At 34.4% G+C, this 15,651-nt stretch overlaps 1 protein-coding gene across 2 annotated transcripts in view; it reads right to left on the bottom strand.

The window, feature by feature from the left end:
* The window catches only part of LOC145944589 (roundabout homolog 1), a 133,214-nt gene that overhangs the window by 57,754 nt on the left and 59,809 nt on the right, over positions 1-15,651 (bottom strand). For both annotated transcript variants that reach the window (XM_083053137.1, XM_083053041.1), the window contains exons 2-4: positions 14,524-14,726; positions 8,197-8,332; positions 6,506-6,639 (exon numbers count right to left, since the gene is read on the bottom strand). In XM_083053137.1, the coding sequence (XP_082909263.1) occupies positions 6,506-6,639; positions 8,197-8,332; positions 14,524-14,726 (473 nt within the window). The remainder of the gene's footprint in view (positions 1-6,505; positions 6,640-8,196; positions 8,333-14,523; positions 14,727-15,651) is intronic.

Here is a 15,651-nt window from a genome sequence, read left to right as displayed (position 1 = left end):
AGAGCTGCTTAAATTTTATATAAAAAATAACCGTTACACGTTCAGTTGTTCAGATATCCGGATAATCCGAATATTCGAAAAATCCGGATTTAGCTGTTGAAATCCGGATATATATATACACCCAAAGAGTCCAATAAAAATGTCAGAACGGATTTGAAATCCGGATAATATGAAATTTGAGTCAGGAAATATCCTAATAATACCAAACTCGAGCATTATATGTATAAAGTAAAGCAGTTTATTTTTAATCTTTTTGAATATATCAAAGAATTTTCATGAATATTCGAGTGCTTTAGGTAACATAGAGTTCTTTTTTAAAATATAAGGTTGATAAGCAAATTAATAATCTTTTATAAACGATTGTCGTAAAATATAAAATTCCGAATCGGACGTCTCAATGGTAAAAGTATCATTATCGCCATATTTTCAAACTGGTACACGGTACACGTCAATGTCAACCGCGTCGTGGCAGAAATATAAATGTATGATCCGTAATAAATGAGGGTGGCGACCTTATTTTATGTACAACCAGGATTACTTTCAAGAAGAATATATATGACCGGGAGAAGAAACGAATTTGTCTTCGATCGTCCGCTACGTTACCAGAACAAGAAAACTCCCCGAGAGCTCCGAAGGCGACGTTATCATTTGTAGAACAAACAAGGACATACATCATGTCCGCGGGCGTACGGTGTCACGTGCGGATACAGGCTACATCCATAAAGCATAAAGCATAAAGCTGATGCCATCACAGATGCCATCTTCTCTCGCACCTACTTTTTCCCCCTCTTCTATATGTCACAGAGTGAGAGTGCCGGCGGTAGTCTCTTGCGTTTACGTGTGTAGCTTCGAGAAACTAAAGTGTATTACGTGCAATCTTCATAACTCCAAAAGCGAGTTTTGATAATGTTACCCGGCTGGGTGTTCCCGAAGTGAGGGATTGATTGACACGTTGATGGTACTATAGAGTTTCCGCGCGGTTTGCTTTCACCTCATTGTCTTTGCGAATGTAATATTCTCTGCTCTGTTGTGCATATACATTTTCCACATAGCGCGTATACATTTCTACAATGTATTGCGGATCTTGCATTTCGCAATGCAGCTACTATATTTGTCTCTGTATTTGGAAGCATATATATGGGCAGAGAATTAACGTAAAATATCACATGCAATAACTACGCGATCATACATGTGCGTGACTTCGAGAACGATATAATATTTCTGCATGATTTATACGTATAGATTATTATGATTTAAAAATATATACATATACGGAGGTGTAATAAAAATTAAAATGCAGAAATAATTTATTAAAGCTTTTAAATAAAAAGTTTTCAAAACTCGAGATTTTATTTTACCATGCAAAGTATCGTAAGCATTGTAAATTAACCTTGCCAACTCTGGGTTTTTGTTTTGTTAAAAGTTGCGATATACTTTGCATTTACTGTATAATTTATATAGTTCGTATAACAGTTCGTAACAGTTCTACGAACATTCCCAACCGATCATACAAGAGAACTTTCGAAATGGAAATCAGGCACATAAAAAACGCAATAAAAGTCCGAAAATTACGTTCGGTCTCGAATTTACGAGAATGCACGCGCTGTGTGACTAGAGATTATTTGCCCGAAATATTGGTGGATGTTTCATATGCCGGAGCAAAGCTTTCCGGTAGAGCGCAGGAAGCAAGGCGGAAATATTGGCGGCGAGAAAATATGAGCGAAAACTTGATTTGAGATAGGTGGAACCGAGATGGAGTTTTCTTGGCAACGAATCAAGCGCATACTTATATACCTACCTATATCTCTACCTACCTACGCGGACAAATGTATGTGCTCAAGTTATATATACGTACTCACGCAGAGAAAAGCAAAAGGCGCTGGAAAAGGGGGCGAGAGAGGGAGGATAAGCAAATGGTCAATCGATGAAAACGATTTTCTAACTCAGTGACTATTTTCTGCATTACATGGAATCGCTACTTGATAAGACTACATTTTCTAAATGATCACGTTTAGAATGAAATTTTTAAGAAAACGAGAAATTCCCGCTTCTTATCTTCTCTAATTTCTCTAATTTCTCTAATTTCTTTTCTCTTATCGGACGCACAAGTCGTTTAATTTTCTCCATCTGACAACAGCTTCTACGGTTGTTCTCGAATTAGCACTGCCTTGACGATATTTTGAACAGTAACTCTTAATTGTTTTTAATTAACGTCCAATGAAATTCAAAATTGCAATAACATCTTGCTTGAGTAAGATGTCTAGTTATTATAATTATTAAATAAAATTAAACTATATAAATGATTTAAAATGTAATTTATATAAATGAATTAAATTAAATACACTTTTACATTTTTACACAGAGCAAGCTATGTGTGTATAAGTGTGAAAAATTCTTTCGACAATATCGATTTTATTTATTATATGGAAATATATTTTTTTTCGTAGAACAAAGAAAGAGAGCAAGGAAAATATAAAAATGCTAGAATAAAATTAATATATGACAAGCTTAAATATAACTAATTCTTGATTTTGTCTTTATGCAACATTTATATGTTAATTTATTGCACATTTATGTGAATTATTATACGAAAGGAAGAGATAGAGAAGTGTTTGAAGATTGCTAAATAAGGGTCGCGTTGAATGAGTCAACGGAAAGTACGTCCGTAATAGGGGGAAAGTATCCTGTTAAGACAGCTACGGAGGAAGTTGTCAGCAATAGTGGTACTTGGAACTAAGAAAAGTACGCGGTGACACATGCCATGGGAGATGGGAGAACACGAATCGAAAATAAAGAGGGGCGAAACGGCGACCCTTGCGCACTTTCGGTCGGGATGTTTTCACTAGGGTGGAACCATTGTTCCTCTCGCCGCTGGAAATGCGAATTTTCACTTACGTTCGTCGAAACACTGTCCCGTTGCTCGCTCCGCGCTTCGTTGATTATTCCAAAAGTCAAATAATGATATTTCATGCGTTTTTTCCAAGCGTCTATCTAAAATTGCACGCGCTCATTCGTTATTCCGGACTAACAATAAGCTGAGAATTTCGTTAAAAAATTCAATTCATAAATCAACAACATTTTTTCGTAAAATTATAATAATACCAAGTTTTCATAACAATTTTTATTATAGATTAACATGGATTAATACAATCTTTGTGTTCTCTTGAAGCCATGCAAAAAGAATTCACTCTATATTATTTTTAATTGCGGTATAATAAAAAAGCAGATTAAAGAACAGCGATCAAAAGCGATAGCACAATTCACGCACAATATAGAAAATAATATTGTTAAATAATAATTGTGTGTGCGTGTATGTCCCTTTAATGAAAATATGATGCTTTTAACCATTTTCATTTTATGCTAATGAATCTTTTATTATGCATTTATATTGTTTCGACATAAAATATCACGTTTTCACTTATAAAGAAGGTTATACATATTAGATAGTATAATTTATTATAAAGTCAAAGTTTCATTCATGCAAACGTTAAACCATTATATATGTGTAAAAATATATGAAAGAAAGATGCATATTTTCCATATGAAATATACACAAGCAGATTACGAGAGAGAACATTATATATTAATTAAACTGCCTCCAAACAAAAATTTGAAGGCATTTTATTTTTACATGGCTATATCGTTTAATTAATTATTAATAAATTATATATTAATCTCTTACGCAATGTACACATTCTCAATATTTTAGATTATTGCGAAGGTTTAAAGTTTAATTTTATTGCGTATTTTTAAAAGAGACGACACATTGAAATCTCTATGTACAGTGATAGAAATCAAATTTAACAAGATTCGTTCGAACTCGTTCGCACGCGATCGAATATACGGATGTCTGATATGCAAATAAATCGTTATTTCGCGGCTTTCGTTAAATCAACTAAATTATTCGGTTAAATCGCTCCAGCGCCGTTTCGCCGTGCTGACGTTTTCCCAGTTTTCCACCGGCCGAAAGTGAGTTACGCCGTTTCAATCGTCAGAATGAAAAGTGTCAAAGGACGGCATAAATCTGCTCGTTCAAAAACAAAGCGCCGGGCCTCTGAAAACTGAATATTCCGAAAATATCGCGTCCTGGTTATTTAAACCAATGGTATTTTCGATGGATATTTCCGGCTGTCAAGATAAAGGCCTCGGTAATGTCGTTTTTATTTTCTTTTTTTTCTCCGCCCCCCCCCCCTTGAAGTGTTTCACTCGATGCTCGAGCTTGCAGCAGGGGCAAGTTTGTGCGCAAGAGTATTGCTTCCGTAAATGCGCTGGAAGAGCTCCTCGTTAATTACGCCGATGCGATTAAAGCTAAATTAAGTCATAAAGCGGCTGGTCTTACGCGCGAGTCCTGAAATACTGCGAGTAAAAGCACATAACTTATTAACTCAGTTAATGCCGATCTGGAGAAAATTCAACGGGATGCAATCTAGCGAGACAACGTACACTTGAGGCATTTAATCGAAGCAAGGATGAAACTTTGCTGATCGATAGATAGGACACTCGACGATATGGATGAGCAACTATACGTTTAATACTTACTCCACCTGTTTTTCTCTCTAGTTTTTTCTTTCTCTCTCTTTCTCTATTTTTTTTTTTTTTTTTTCTATTTCTCTCAGTACTCTTTGGCGCTATCTGACACTGCACTCAACAGGAGGGCTCTACAAATCGCTAGTATACGAAGATTTTCTATTTGAAGATTCCGTGGGATTTATGGAACGATGGATTCGGTACGTTATTGTTATCGCGATCGCATGTGTATCTCTGATTTCCGTCATTTAAGATCATCTATAATACGTCCATAATATCGACAAACTATTAATAATGATAAAATATGCAGTTATACATATCTATATTATCATTTTATTTCAATTAATATATTTTTATGTAGTTTTTATATTTCTATGTAATATGTTTGCAACTAAATTTTCATAGATTTTTGGATATTTGTGACTATATATTCCATATCAAATGGAGTGTTTTCACATCCCATGGCGAACTATATGAATAACGAATAGCGATAAAGTGAGAGCTCGAACTCGTATCTATAGCGACAATTTGACCAATGACGAATATATACACGCTTTGATATGAAAGGGATCTATTTGAAAGTATAATGTTTTATGCGAGAAATTATGCATGAAACTTTTCGTACGAGGATATCGTATGTGAAAAATATATATCGACAATATACGGTAATGAAAAAAAAATATCTACGACTGAACACACGTGTACATAAAATATACAAAAGGTATACATGCATATTTATTTATGTAATATATACGTGTTATCAGACATTAAAGCGGTAATTTGCTCGCGCAGTTGTTATAAAGCGAAAATCAGATGTATTGAAATATATGCGAAATGCTAATTTTTGTATATTAATTTTGCGTATTCTTTGTAGCGTATTATTGCATTGGAAACAAATATATAATTTCTCTCTCTGATGGACAATTATATATAATAATAACTAAAGATTTTAATACACAGTTATATTATAAAATATATTTTGCTTTGCGTTTTATGCTGTAGTAAAAAATTAATTATTGCAGAAGTTATTGCGGAATTAAAAGTAAAATTTTTTTTATTTAGACCATATTAAAATAAAAAATTACGTTTGTATTTAAAAATCTCCAAAGATTATCCATTGATATTAAAATTAATGTTAATATTTTACATCATTTTAATTTATGTCATGCAAAATGCACAATGCAGATTAATAATCTAAAGACAAAATTCCGTTCACGAATTTAGTTTATTAACAATCGCGCGTTGGTCATGCGGACGTGCACAGAATGTTTCAAAGTGACGGCAACTAGAAGTAATCCCTTTATTAAATTTCAATATTAAATTATGACTGTAAACTAAAGATATCGCAAACAAAGTTTACGTGAATACGAATTTTTAATAACATTGTGATTCTTATAGAATTCTAAAAAATAAGAAAGAATTATAACATTTTGTTTCTTTATTATTTTTCGAATTCCTGTTTCTTTTCACTTTTCACTCGTTGTTCGTAACTCCTATCTCTCTTTCTCTTGCTCTCTGTAGTAAGATAATTTTTTATGTAGAGCTAATTCTCTAATATAGATAGTTACCATATTTTGCAACCTTTTTTGATTGGTTTCAGCCTCACTAAAAATTCTATCTTTAATAACTTTTCTCATTAACTTCATTATCCCTTCTTACAAGATAATTTGCATAGAAAATCGTATTACGTGCTACAAATTCGCTACGGTACGGCATCGCGCGCGTCGATTCTTTCGCGTAAATCCCGCGACGCTGGTACCTCGAAATTGCTGCGGTACCCGAGGAGAGAGAAGCCTCTAGCGAACGGTATACGGCGTAATAGAACGAGGGGATAAGGGGTCGAAACACAACACAGAATGGAATATAGGCGCGGCGGTTCGGGGTCTTCCGGGCTCTAATCATCCAGTAAGGTCACGTAACTGCGACTACGAAGACATATATAGGGTAAGATGAGGCTGGAGAGAGAGACGATACTTACGGGTTCTCCGTTGAGCCTCCATGTAACATTGGGGGCTGGTCGTGAATCGCCTGAGGAGCAGTTGACTCGTAGCGTCTCGCCCACCGCTATGCGCTCCTTCTCGGTACGAATCGTAGGATCCGTTTTTGGGGCGTCTAAGGCATAATAATTATGTCGTTTAGCACATACGACTGCTGCACGACGGCACTAACTCGACATCTGGCGAAACGCCAACGGCGTCGAGGGCGTCACGGAGCGTAACGGAAACACTTGAGCAACGACTAGCCCTCGTCATGTTAGCTATCACTGACGGGGGCTAGTAGTGCGTCCAAACGGTGGATCCTTCGACGCCGTCGTTGCTGCGCATTTCGTTTAACAATTTCTATTAATCTACATTATGTCATGATTTCTCTTCTTTCTGATTTTATTATTGATTTTTCGTTATATCATTTGTGAGCGTATGAAATCGACAGTTATTTATCCAAGATATATCGTTCAAAATATAATCGACTTATTCGTTTAGTAGAAATCAAAGCGATAGGAAAATGAAAGTTTTAATTTATCATGACATAATATTTATACAAGCTACAATTGTTTTTTGCACGCAAGCACGCAATTATTTTCTGTTTGTTGATTATTACTCGCTTTATTTCGTATCGCACTTTAAATTGCTCTTGACGAAATTGTATGTGAAATTTATTATTATTATTAAGTGATTTAAGAAATGGAACACCGCGTTTTACATTAATCTGTTTGTTAATAATTATTTTGAAAAACACAGGATAATTACTCATAAATAGAAAAATACAATTATTTTATAAAATATTAAATCTTTGATAGATAATGTTTCGGGGTGACAGAACAATCAGCGTTATACACAAAGTTGTACAAATTGTGTCATTCACGGGTCATTCACAAGACTCGGATTGCTTTGCGTGCTGTCCTTTGAAACGCGATCATTCTCTACGAATATTTAGCCATTGTCAACCCGATTAATTAACTTCACGATTATAAATTCGTAAACATATCAAGGCTGCAGCTATTCGAAACAAATATTTCACGTAATTAATTTATTCGAGAAAAAATCAAAAGCAATAGGAAATAAAAATTAAATTATTATATCGTTACATATTTACTATAACTGATAATTATTTTTTTTTTAACAAGCATATCTCGCAATCAACAATCGATTAATCAATGATTATTTTTTTTTATGCATTCGACAAAACATTTAAAGATTCGATTATTTGAGCTGTAGTTTTTGTTATTGTCCATACAACTGATATTTGTTTATTGACAGTTTTATTTCAATTTACGTTTATTAGATTATGTTATAAAAACGTTCAAAAAGTATAGCTATTATTTTAATAATTATATTTTATATGACATTATTCTCTCTTATATAAAATAAAAATTGTATATCAGAGAGGATTAAAGAAAAGAGATGAGAAAGAAGAGGGATTCAGTTTGTTTATTGAAAATGGGAACGAAAAATCTTATTGCAACATTATAGGCTAATCTCGTCTAAATCCGGTATTTAGATCTGATCGTTGATCCTCACGTATTTACCAAATGTATCGCCGCTTTGAAATCGAATGTCGAGGTAAACGGAACGCGTGTTGTGTACGGACAATCCCAGAACGGCAAATTTATCTCTCCCGGGAGAGAATGGGAAGAAAAAGTTTTTAATTCCCGACGATCGACATACTTACCGACCACTTCCATTTTGGCCCTTGCTATCAGAGTGTGGTAGGAAGGACTGCCGGCGGACACTTCGCACTTGTAGGTCCCAGTAAGTCGCCTGGACAAGTTCATCAATGTCACATCGTTTGTGTTCGATTCGGAATCCTGTAAAACATGAAATCCGATGTACCTACTGTGTGTTTCACCTGCGCTCCACATTTCTCTATTTTTTATAATCTTCATCCACTCTACGATCTCTCCTTTCCATCGCGGTTTTTCTTTTTATGACAGTATAAAAAGTTTCGCCATTTTTCATGCACGGTAAATTCACATCAATATAATTAGGGACGCTTTCATAATCGCAATTTTCTAATCTTCTACGCTCGAGAGTACTTTGACGTCGATAATTCACTGGCGTGAAATTATTTTCGCGTAAGATCTATAATTGGAATTTATACGAAAATCTAACGAATGTCTACAACAATTTTAACATTTTCCAATGTGGCTTTAATTAAACTTTATACTTGGCAATCTCGAATTGAGAGGAAGTTGAGTCGGAAGTAATGAATAAGATGCAAAGAATATTCATTACGAATGATTCACCGCTTCTAGATAGTTAACGTTCTTTTATTCTGTTCCATAATAAGGATGTTGTAATGATCAAATAATAATAAAAGACGACAGAAAAACTAAATCAGAACAATATCAGAATCAGTTGTGTTTGTTTTTAGTTACTTTGTTTCATTATTTCTGTGTAAGAGAAAGAAAACGATAATATTAAGTATCGATCGCATATCCCAGTGACTTTGCTAAAAGTATGAATCCTCGGTAAAACTGTCACTGAAATAACGCCGTTCGCGAGGATTCCTTTCAAAACGACATTCTTCAGAGTGCTTTTACAGGCATTTGAAAAGAGAGAGAGAGAGAAACCTTTACGATGCTAGAATATATATATGTATATAAGAATTTTTTACTGATTCATCCTTGCAGAAAGTATCACGTTTTAGCTATCTCTTAGATGCCGAAGAACAAAAGACGAAAGTTTCTTGTCTTGCAATATCGACATAGTGACATCATCAATTCGAAACATGTATATAATTTTTGCAAAAATAAGTTAGCAGCGTGCTTCGACTTGGTATGCTACTTGCGAATGCCAGAGAAATGTGCATATCAATCACGAGAATTTCGAGAGAATAATGTAACATTTTTTTCAATATAAAGATACATAAAAACGCGTTTGACTTTTAAACGGAAGTAAAGTTATAAAACAGAGTGTAATTTTACCATGCTATAAGAAAATAATATAAGAAGAAAAATAATTTAAAAGAAGCATATAATAAAAATATTATGCTAATTTTTTAATTTATAATTTATTATTATTATTACTACTTCCATATTATGTTTTATACAATATCGGATTATTGGTCACAATAAGTAGGTTTATTTCACGTATTATATATGTATATACATATATATTATATTAAAAAGATTTATTCTTCAAAGTATTAAATTCATATTAAATTAATCTGTGTGGCATGTCTACCTCTCTTCTTTAATGTTTTTCCGCGTCGAATCATCCTGATATTAAACACTGTTCTGCTATTGCTCCGCATTTTGTACCACTGATCGATTCTACATCCAAATCTTTTAAATCTGAATCGTACGATTCGCCTGCGTCCGCTCCCGTTTCTTTTTGCAGCACTGTTCTTTTGCTCTTCGCAAGCATTTATATTCATCGCGGCGAGCGTCTCCGCCTCCTTTACAAACTATATCAGATGAGGGGACAAGTCTTTTTCATCGTTTCTTCCGCTTCTGGCATCGGCGTGGACGAGACGGTCGATGAAAAATATCATTGAAAAGGGATTGCAGCCGCGACTATTCGGATTTGCTGGGGCGGAAACTGAGGGAGCTACGCGTTACCTCCTTTATGAAAAGTGTGAACATGCACCCTATTTTTCAGAGCGCGTTCTATATTCCCGATTAGACGATGCTGCATGAACAAATACATATGACACACGTTAATGTTTACAAATTTAAATATGAATGGTAATTGTGTTAATGCTCAATGCATCAAGATTTTACTTCCGAATATAATAAAGGAGATAAAATTTCGGATATTCTAAAATATTTTTTAATGCTAATCATCATTGAATCATTTGTTTCAAACAATCAATAATAAATTAAACTTTTTTGCACATCATTGATACATATAATTTGTATCACTTAAATCAATCGTACAGTGAAAATCTCTAACGCGTTGAAATGCTTTTTCTAAACATTTATTTAAAAAGAAATATATTATATATATTTAAGCATATTTTTATATATTGAGATTATATAAATTTGATAAAAATGTTTTTTCCTCTTAAAAGCAACATTTAAAGTTTTATTCTTCGTATATCCGTTGAAACTTTACGAAGAATACGAGCGAGAGCTATTTGCTACCGATTCATCGATTACATCGCAGTAACAATAGCTCAGTACCGTTACATAGTATTACGGACCATGACTCACGTGGAACAAATATCGCCTATTCTTATATCGACTGAAAGTACTCGGGTTGGAAATATACGAGCCAATCGGGATAGACGATAGAAAACTTAATCGAATAGTGAAAAATTATTATCCTAAATCTTCGGACGCACACGAGCGTAGCGATCGCGTTTCACGTACTAGAAATGTTTCACGTGCAAAGGTATTTCTAGGTAATAACGCAGTAATAGTCGACAAGAAGGTCCTTTATATTTTATTTCGATTGAAGGAAAGTTCCGACACACTTTTAACATTTAAAGTTGCTTTGGGTACCGACGTACCCATTCATTGACAGAAAAATTAAAAGGAGAATATTTTATTAACGCAGCTGCTACATAATGGCAACTGTTTAGAGACACATCAAATTTTATCATTGCGATAATTTCGTAACTATCGATATATCAGATGATGACGAAAACGCCTTCGAATCCACCGATCAGCTGATTGCTAGGATTGTAAATTCTTCGTTATAAAGATTACACGAGCGACCGCACATAGTTATACCTACCGACATCAGATGCTTTATACGTTCATGAAAATTCCCAGCTTCCCTATATCTATCCCAGGTCGAGTCGGGCTTAAATCTTGCGCGCCTTGCTATATACTCGAGCAAGGCGAAACCGTTCGTCTCGCCATAATGCCTTATAATTCATCGAGGAGTCACTTCCGAATTAATATTCGTTCATTAAATTGTTTCCGAGGAGCTATGCATCACAGAATATTACTGATATAAGATACTACGATTAACGCTTTTATTATCGCTCTCTCTATCCGATTTTTTCCGAAATATAAGTATTGAAAAAAAAATTAATATAAAAATCTGATTTCACAACGTCTGTCGCTTTTGCGATTACATTAAAAAACTCGCAAAGCGAGAATCCCGTAAATGTCTCCGAATCCATGCAGAATTTCAGGCAGTTGGAAAAATTGAATCCTTATTGTCGCGATTCGAGGGAAGAAATTGAGAAGACCGTCTTGCCTCGGGATGAAGCCCCCGTAATGTCGCGACGATGTTACTTAGCTATATAGCTTCTTCCGATAGTTTCCGCTTCTCATATTGTTCTCTCCTCTCATTTCTCTGTTCGTCCCGTGTCTGGAAATATCTTAAACTGCGAGGTCTTCTGACACTTTTCAAGCAAGTGTCACCCTCGCTTCCTTACCGTCTTTTCGCGTCGCTTTCTGATTACTTCTTCCTCCACCCTCTTGTATTTCCATTTTTCACATCCTCATTTACACTCTCATGCATTAAATTTCTCGCTTTCTATGATGTTTCATCCAACTGTTTCTTTCCATCGGTGTCTCTTTTTCTCACTCCGGTTCATTCGTGTCATTCTTTCAGAGTCGTATTCCCTTCCCTAAATTATGCTTTTCTTCCCTCTAAAGTTCTGTTCAATAAAGTTCATGCTTTCGCGCGTTTCACGACCGCCTCTTTGCGGTAATTATCAGTAAAGCACGTCGCAGATCCCCCGAGAGTATTTTCCTGCCGGACTTCGGCGTGCTTCCTTTGAGTTGTTGGACAAAGGGCACCGAGATAGGAAGCAAAAAGGAAGCCCTGGACGCTATTAAATGTACACGCTCCACCGAAGTTATATGCGTCTTTCTTACGCTGTTTCGCCTATATTTATCACTTAAATTATATCACGCACTGTGAAATTTGTGAGAAGAGATAGGTAGGTGCGAATAATTAGTTAAAAATTCTTCTTATATATTCAGTGTTCTTTTTTAAGTGAAGATGTTAATTTTGCCAAAAAATTCAATACTCTCTTATCTATCAAATATTAATTCTTTAAAAAACTTTCTGAATGTTTTTAATTTTACGTAAAAAAGAATTTTATTAAAATTAATAATGAAAACTATAAATGCTAATAATAATGTTAATAAATTACTTTTACTATTAGCTTCGATAAATCTATGAATTTGCGAATTCATCTGAGAGAATTATTTTTTTAATATTAGGATTTTTTTTTGTTATATAAAGATTTTTAAGCCATACTTATTAAATGAATAGAATTGAATGCGTTTACGTGCAAAATGCATCATTGTCGGTATCGTGCGGAAACTTTTCGCATTTCACATATATATATTCAATAAGCACAAACACATCTAGAATTAATCTCTAACATTTCTCTTCGACGCTCGCACGCATCCGAAGGGTGTTATACAAACCTACAGGATATTGCTTTCTCGCCGAGTGCACCCTTGCGGAAAGGGGGATTCCATTTTCTCGAGTATCAGGAAATTTAAGAAGAATCGCACCTCTCCTCTCGACAGACGCGAAAAAAAAAGAAAGAAAGTAAAGGGGGGCAAGCATAGGAGGGGGGATTCGCAGTGGAGTTTGCAACTGCACTGAGGTTGAATCGACGTCAGTAAAACACGGAACTCGCTTGACCCAGGTTCAAGTCGTGTCGCGGTCTTAGTACACGCCATAAATCAGCCTATCGATTCCTTACGCTACCCTACTTTACCCTGCATCCACGGGAGAACTTTTGCCCTCGTCGTGGCCATATCGGTGGAAAAATGGGGGCGTCCCGATGCATGGGAGATTAGAAAAGATGCGGAGAGGGAGACGAAAGACAACGTCCAGGGAGCGACAAGAAGTTTCGTCGGGCCAGAGAGAAAGAGAGAGAGAGAGAGAGAGAGAGAGAGAGAGAGAGAGAACGTGGTCCAGATCTTCTCCCTTATCGAATCTACTTGCGCAGGCTGTGTTTTCCGCGGAAAATAGATTACGGTCGGATCAAGCGCGCGCAAGTAACAAAAAGATAGCCCGTCGTTTATTCGCGAGCGCAAAAATCGCGAGTCGGGTTTTAGTTCTTTTATCTCGACGACTCTTCGAAAGAGAGCGCTCGTTTGATAAATGGATCTAACGGTACATCGATACGCGCGTCTCTTTCTCTTTTCTCTCGGGAAATACAATTTATAATACATGTAGTAAGAACGTTGGATTTGAAACAATATTGTGATTTGAGACACAGCTTTAGAACGTTATCCAATCAAATTTAAAGTTTCTTTATGTTATCTGAATTGCGCGTGTTGATTGTTTCATTGAAATCCAGATACCAATAACAAAGTTTAAGCATGAAAAAGTTTGATAGAAATTTAGAAAAATATAATTATAATATATATAATTAAAACTTTAATCTTATTTGTTATATAGCATTATGTTATTAAAATTTTTTTCATAATTTAGGCAGGTGAATATCGTAATGAACATTAGGTATATTAACCAAAGCTAGAAATATCTTTATAAAAGTGTTATTAAAGAGATAAGACTTTTATAGGCATTAATTGAAAAGTCGGATGTAATCAAGATAAACGCATTCGAGGTGACTCTCGATTATTAATTACTATTATCAGTAGTTCGAGATATTTTTTGAATGCTTGTGTTCATTCATTGATTATGATTTGTTACCTGTACACTAAAAATAGCTTACGATATATTTAAAGAATTAATTTTTTATACATTGTAAGCTATTTTCAGCATGCACGTGACAAATCGTATAGTAATTATATTGAATGAATAAACACTTGATTCAATGGGTACAGAAGAATGATTTAAAGTGTTAACGGGGAAAATTGAGAGAGAGTCGACATCGTCTCAGCCTCCCCCCAAAAAGTATTAAATTCCTTCCCAAAGCGACAAGCTCAAAATTTTTAATTTTATAGGAGCTCATAAATGGCTCATAATTATACGTTATTTGTTTTTTTTTTATTTCTGAAAAGTAAAGGAGTCAACTCGACAGGGGTCTTGAATATTATAAAATTAAATTTCTTAATTTTTTAAAATAATATTTTAACTTCTCTACTTATTGAGATGAATTACTCACGTTCACTTGTATGCCGACGTCAAACGTTTTAAGCGGTGGATTGCGCTCGGGTATGTAGCTATAAAATTCAACAGTATTGAAGAACCATTGTATAGTGTACAAAGGTGAGCCCTCCAAGTCGTAATGACATGATAGCGTTACGGTATCGCCTGATCTCACCATGGCCGGTACGCTTATCGTCAGATTTTTCAAACCTGTTGCACCTGCAAACAATAAAAAAAGTATATTGTAAAAATATATTGTGAAAAAGTATATTATGAAAGATGTTTGATGTAACATAGCTCCCTATACATATATACATAATACGTTTTGTTTGAGAGTGAAAAATATTTATTAACATGATTTATAGTGTAGGACAATCGTGAATAATTTACGAGAAAAATGTAGACAGGATTCGCTCAAATGTTATTCTCGTAAAACTTTATATATTATCAATAGTCGCGCGCGATGCATTTTATTGGTGCACGATATCTTTGAATGTGATGCAATTCGATGGATTAAGCACCGCACCGGTCGGAAAGTGGGACGGCCATAAATAATTTAGGTAAATTTTTCAGTCTGCGAATTAAAACTTTGCGACGTGATTTAATGCTTTATCGATCACTGATTGTACAAACTTATTTTGCAATTGATCGACTTTTCATAAGTGATGGGAAGTGTCAAGTTGAAAGTTTGAGGCACTCATTCAACTTTCGTCATATTTCAAAAAAATACGTAATCTGAATAGCAGTAATTAAAATAAGATTTACGTACAGCTGTTACTTTTCAAAACTTTAATCTAGAAAATTTATTTTTCATACAAGCGATTGGCATACACATTATTTGTATTAACTTGTACATTTTTTATTCTATCATAATTACAAAAGTTATCTAATAATTATGGGAAAAGATTATCACAATTTTATATATAATATATAGTAACAATTTGATATTATTAATCATATTTGTTAAAATTTCATATTTAGATGCATGATAAAAATATAATTTTAAAAATATATAATTTTTGATAAACAATGTAATAATAATTCTTCAAAATATTTATTGTTGCTAAAAGATATCTCCGTTTTGTTATATTCTATTATTCAATAAGATATTGAATAAGAAACGAGAGATATATTTTTATGGAGA

The sequence above is a fragment of the Prenolepis imparis genome, unplaced genomic scaffold, assembly GCF_030444845.1.
Source record: "Prenolepis imparis isolate NDT839.2.m4 unplaced genomic scaffold, iyPreImpa1.0 SCAF_1, whole genome shotgun sequence".
Lineage (NCBI taxonomy): Eukaryota > Metazoa > Arthropoda > Insecta > Hymenoptera > Formicidae > Prenolepis > Prenolepis imparis.
The sequence above is the reverse complement of the archived record's forward strand: the minus strand, read 5'-3'. Positions and strand labels throughout refer to the sequence as shown.